The following is a 5,423-nucleotide window of genomic DNA, read 5'->3' on the forward strand; positions in this document are numbered from 1 at the left end:
GAATAATTTTATTAAATTTAATGATACATCTATGATTTGTTAAGTTCTTAAGATTTAAGAAGTTAGAAAAATTTAAATCACAACAGAAAATTAACTCGACTGAACCAAACTAACTAGCTAACTAAAAAAATCTATACATGTTCGGATTATTATATAGTTTGGTTTGGATTAGGATTGGTGAAATTTGGTTTGGTTATGTTCGGATATTTTGCTCCGATCGTTAACTCATTTGAGTAAGTAACTGGATTCCATGATTTCGGTTTACTATTTGCGTAATATGATCGATAGATTGAATCACTTTATCATCAGTCCAATGTAAGAGTTGCAATGATCAATCTTTTATTTTAGTTGGAAACTCACTCGAGCAAGATGAAAAAGAAGTTACAAACTAAGAACATTACGAATCCGATTTTTGTGAGAATCATATATGGTTTATAGAGACTCAGTAGAACTCGTAACCGCGGCTTGCTGACGAGCTAGAGTCGCTGGCTTGGACCGTGGCTGACGTTGTAGGTAGCCAAACCTCGCTCATAGGTTCATCGACTGGGTAAACAACGAGCTCGCGGACATTCATTGGTTGGATCACATTTGGATCGGCTCCAAAAAGAAGATGACCAAAACTTTCTTGTGCCTTCTCGGTATTGTGACGTCCATCGAAGAATAAGTAAGATCGTTGGTACTCGCATAGCTTGGAGTGCACATTAGGTAAACCACAACCATAAGCATTGTGTGTCCCAACTCCGCAGCACGATGCATTCGTCACGAAGAACCCTAGGAAAATAATTTTTAACGGTTTTATTTTTATATATTCACATAGTCTCAGAGCTTTAAATTTTAAAATAAACTGCAGTTGTAATTATTCAACCAACTCACTGTAGTTGGAGGGTCTCTGCGTCCTACGAAGAATGACACTGTAGAAATCGAAGACGGTAAATTGGAAACCAGGAGCAGTTCGAGCCATTTCGTTCAACATCGGTCCGATTTTTTCGTTGTGTTGTTTAGCCAAGTTGTTGAGAGGTTCGTGGCATTGATCCATTCCAGTGTTGTAATCTTGTCTGACTATGGGTAAGCAACCTAATGGTGCAAGGGTTTGGATCACAAACTTACTAGCTCCTGATGAATACAACAAGCTGATATCATTCTTTAACTTGTTGGTCACGGAAGTGACGAAAGCTTGTTGAGCAGACGCATCTGCGTTAGGGTTGTTCTTGGTAAAATTCAAGTAGTCGTTAGCACCAATGTATATCATAAACACTGACTTCTTGATGAAGTCATCATTCCAGTTTTCTGCTTTCATTTGGTTAAATTTCCTCACTTGTTGATTCAGAGTCAGCTACAGAAAAAAAACATTTATAATTAATATTTCAATTTGCGTGTATATTATAGTGCAGCTTAATGATTTTTAAGTAAGATATTAATTGTGACTGGATTTTGATCTGGATGTAGTTTGTAAAAAATATGATGCTATTTGTTTTTATGTCACTATTTAGGGTTGGGCAAAAAGTTCGAATTCAAAGAACTGGACCGATCCCAATCCGAATAAGTAGTACCAAATCCGATCTGAAATTGATTAAATATCCAAATTATTCAAAATTTTGGTATTTGAAGAACTGAAACCTAATCCGATCCGAAGCGAAGTATTTTAGATATCCAGAATAGATTTATATACTCATATATATTAATTAGTTTTAGATTTAATATATATATAAACATCCATAATATATATTATACTTTTAAGTTCATTTCAATACTTGAAAATATATACAAATAATCAAACGTAAATATCTAGAATAGTTAAAATATACTTAAAACTCCAAAAATACTTAAATAATTATTAATTCTCTATCCAAATATTTAAACCAAACCAATTTATATGTTAAGTTAGTTACTCTGGCATATGTTATTCAAATTTATATGTAATATATTCTATTGTTTATAGGTTTTTTAAAAATTAAAGCATATAATAAATTTTAATTTTTTTTAAATAATTTAAATTGGTTATCCAAATCCAAACCGAATCTTCAAAGATCTGAACCGAACACGAAATCCCAAACAGACCCGAAAACGAACCCGAACGCCAACCCCCAATCACTATTATATATCATATATGTGTCATCATAGGTTACAAAAATATGTGTTATCATATAATTAATAATATTTTATACGTACCATCAAATAAGTAATCTTATAATTAATAATATTTTATACGTACAATCATATAAATAATCACATATATTATATTTTTAAATTTCAATGTGAAATATAAAAATTAAAAACCATAATTTAAGTTGGTGTTTGAAATTGGAATTCTATTTTTCTTATATATATTAAAAACATTTTTATAATAGTTATTGAAAAATATGTTAGTAAAAATCAAATTCTGAATAAATGTATATTTTGAATGAATTTTTGATATAAATGAATTTTAAATTATTATTTTGATTTGAATATGTATATCAAATAACATAATCTATTATTTTTAATATAATGTAATACATTTTCAATTTTTTTAATAGCATAAGTTTATTACGTTTTTTTACTAAATTACTACTATGTTTTCAAACAACACTGTTTTTTTTTAACTACTACTATCTGACAAAATGTCAAAGTATTTCTACTTATTAAAGATAGATAGAAGCGATGATGAATATAAGACAAAAGAAGGTCCCACTCCATATGGGTCGGGTCAAAAAGAAGTCAGATTAATTATTATTTACTCGAACCTCAGTAAAATGTAGATAGTTTATAGTATACAACTATACATAGAAAATTTGGACTTACAGATTCAACCGGAGCTCCGAGAAGAGTAGCATCAGCAACGGCGAAGCTAGCTCCACGTGAGACATTGACGTTCGGTTTAAGCGCCGCCGGGATTGGGATTGGAATCCCCATGAATTTTGCTGCATATCGTATTTTTATTAAATAGTATTCATATATTTCAAATCATATTCGTCTATAGTCCACGTATGTTGACCAAATCAAATATATATACAAACAAAAAAATATTCCCATGTGTTTTTTGAAAAGTAATCATATATAGCAGCTGAAAGCCTCAAAAACTATGCACTTAACTATAACTTGTACATAGGTTTTACTTAATTAGTACGTGGTAAAAAATCAACTTGAAAGATTAATTAACGTTAGTTTTAGGATTCTATAGATATAAAGATATTAAACGTACCGACGAAGTCAGGAGTGATGAAACCGTCGGAGAGTTTGCCATTAGGGTCATCTCTAGATTTACCGTACGGCCAGAAACCTTGGGCAACGTTTGCTTTAGTGAGAGTCTGTTTGTTTCCGGCGTCGAAGTTGGAGTCACCGAAGGTAAACAAAGCCACCGCCGGGATATTTTGACCGGAAACGTTGAGAGGGTTGTGTAACAGTGTCAATACCAAAAATCCCCCTAGAACACTCGCTAAATTACACTTGCCTGCCATTATATATAGAGAGATAATATTGCTTGTGTGATTTCAGTTCATACTCCGGGTCATTATATTTATACTGCAAAGAATATATTTTAAAACAGCAACGTGTCCGGCGAGGCTAATATTTTTAATACAAGTATATAACTATGCATTAGGAAAGTGTACTGAGTAGACGATTATCGATCAATCATAGTTCAGATGGGATCACATTCACGTCAGATGGTTCACATCGATCGACTGATATCGACATATCATACTAGTTTTTTATTTTATATTTAATTAAATAATTTTTTTTGAACTGAAAAAATTATTTAACTAAATAATTCATATAGATTTATTCAGGGTCGTTCATTTACGAGGCCAAATCAAGATTGAAAATACGGTAAAACCTCTATAAATTAATAATGTTGAAACTTTCAAATTTTATTAATTTATAGAGATATTAATTTACAAAAGTTTTCTTAATTAGATTTTTTATTTTAAGATATATTTATTCTACGATAAGAAAAATATTTTATTTTAGTGTATAGACATTAATTTTTATTTTTTTTTAAATTTGACATTTATATTAGTTTTACCTTTATTATATTATTTGTTGTATATAATATATATTGCATAGAACTTCAATGTGGTTTTAGATATAATATTACTACATCTCATAAAAAATACATGAAGTGTTAAGAAAATATAAAAATAACTCCATTGTGAATATAAAACAAACAATATAATAATATATGCTTATTTATATAAATTATGTATACATATAAATTATTAATTTATAATTTTAATGGGACCATATATTTACATAGAATTTTTTTTAAAAATATTATCTTATTATTTTATCGATTTGTGTCAAATTTTGAATCGGTCCAAATTGGAACCGACAAAATTTATTAATTTATAGAGATTATTAATTTATCGAGTATTAATTTATAGAAGTTCTACCCTTTATTAATATCAATGAAAGATTCCTAAACATGAAAAATAGAACCTCTTAAGAGTAAACACGTGAAATCAGAAGAAGACATGCGCGTAAAGATCAAGTTACTTAAACGCAATAATTCAATCATTATATTTAAGCAAAAAAAAACAATTCAATAATTATTAACCACAAGGTGGTAGACTACTGGTCTTGAGACAGTTTCTCTGTCAATACGGACCTGGCTTCGAAACTCCATGTGGCCACCCGGATCCTCCCTGCTAATTCTTGGGGTGGAAATTACGTGGCTGCTGTGGATCTCGTGGAATTAGTCGGTTGACCTCAGTCACCGGATCCCCACAGATATAAAAAAATAATAATAATAATTATTATTATTATTTAAAACTTAATTTAATATAATGGATCAACTATACTGGCTTCATAAGACGTGAGTTTTGAATTACGAATCAAATGTTATATAATAAAAGTTCTGACAGTATATTTAAAATGAATTTACAACTTTTGTTCTTGTTCCACAAATGGGTACTATAAAAATAGTTAACAAGAGAAAAGTTGAGAAGCTACAGAATAAAAAACAAAATCGCTTACGTGCCTGCCCAAGAGCCAAGATGTACCTTAAGAAAAGAGAGCCATGATGTATATATATTAATAAAGGAAAGTACTAATAATTAACTCTAATTTTAAAACAGGTTCAAGCTGGCATCGATCGAACCCTGGAGTGAGAAGGTCTATGATACCAACTGAACTGTAATGTTGGTTTCTACAAAATGTAGATGCAAAAATAAATAAATTGCGATTTGGAAAAATATAGCATTAAATGTATTTTTTATTCCAAAATAATAAAAAAGTGGAAAAGACTCGGGAAATTACCAAAAATACCACTAACGACTTTTTATGTTTACACTAACGACTTTTTATGTTTACATTAACCACTTTTATCCTCATTTTTAATAAATGGTAAAAGACATTTATAACCATATAATTAATTAATCTAGACTTATGGTCTGACTAATTTCTCCGTTACCACCTGCAAATACAGCTTTTATGGTTTGTACCGG

General features: G+C 30.0%; 1 protein-coding gene across 1 annotated transcript; it reads right to left on the bottom strand.

Moving 5' to 3' along the window:
• Positions 1 to 328: 328 nt before the first annotated feature.
• LOC106329262 (GDSL esterase/lipase 22-like) lies at positions 329 to 3,461 on the bottom strand. The gene is made up of 4 exons (XM_013767889.1): positions 3,182 to 3,461; positions 2,782 to 2,900; positions 874 to 1,333; positions 329 to 771 (listed from the first exon to the last, which is right to left on the bottom strand). Exons 1-4 carry the CDS (start codon positions 3,435 to 3,437, stop codon positions 443 to 445), a joined length of 1,164 nt encoding a protein of 387 aa, XP_013623343.1. The 5' UTR covers positions 3,438 to 3,461; the 3' UTR covers positions 329 to 442.
• Positions 3,462 to 5,423: the final 1,962 nt, after the last annotated feature.

This window comes from Brassica oleracea, chromosome C3 (assembly GCF_000695525.1).
Source record: "Brassica oleracea var. oleracea cultivar TO1000 chromosome C3, BOL, whole genome shotgun sequence".
Taxonomy (NCBI): Eukaryota; Viridiplantae; Streptophyta; class Magnoliopsida; order Brassicales; family Brassicaceae; genus Brassica; species Brassica oleracea.

What these genes read in the sequence shown, in the direction of transcription:
- LOC106329262 (XM_013767889.1), bottom strand. Translation starts at nt 3,437, where the DNA reads ATGGCAGGCAAGTGTAATTTAGCGAGTGTTCTAGGGGGATTTTTGGTA. An exon ending in TCGGAGCTCCGGTTGAATCT is followed by an intron (nt 1,334 to 2,781) that starts GTAAGTCCAAAT and finishes TTTTTTCTGTAG; the next exon opens with CTGACTCTGAATCAACAAGT. An exon ending in GCAGAGACCCTCCAACTACA is followed by an intron (nt 772 to 873) that starts GTGAGTTGGTTG and finishes TTATTTTCCTAG; the next exon opens with GGTTCTTCGTGACGAATGCA.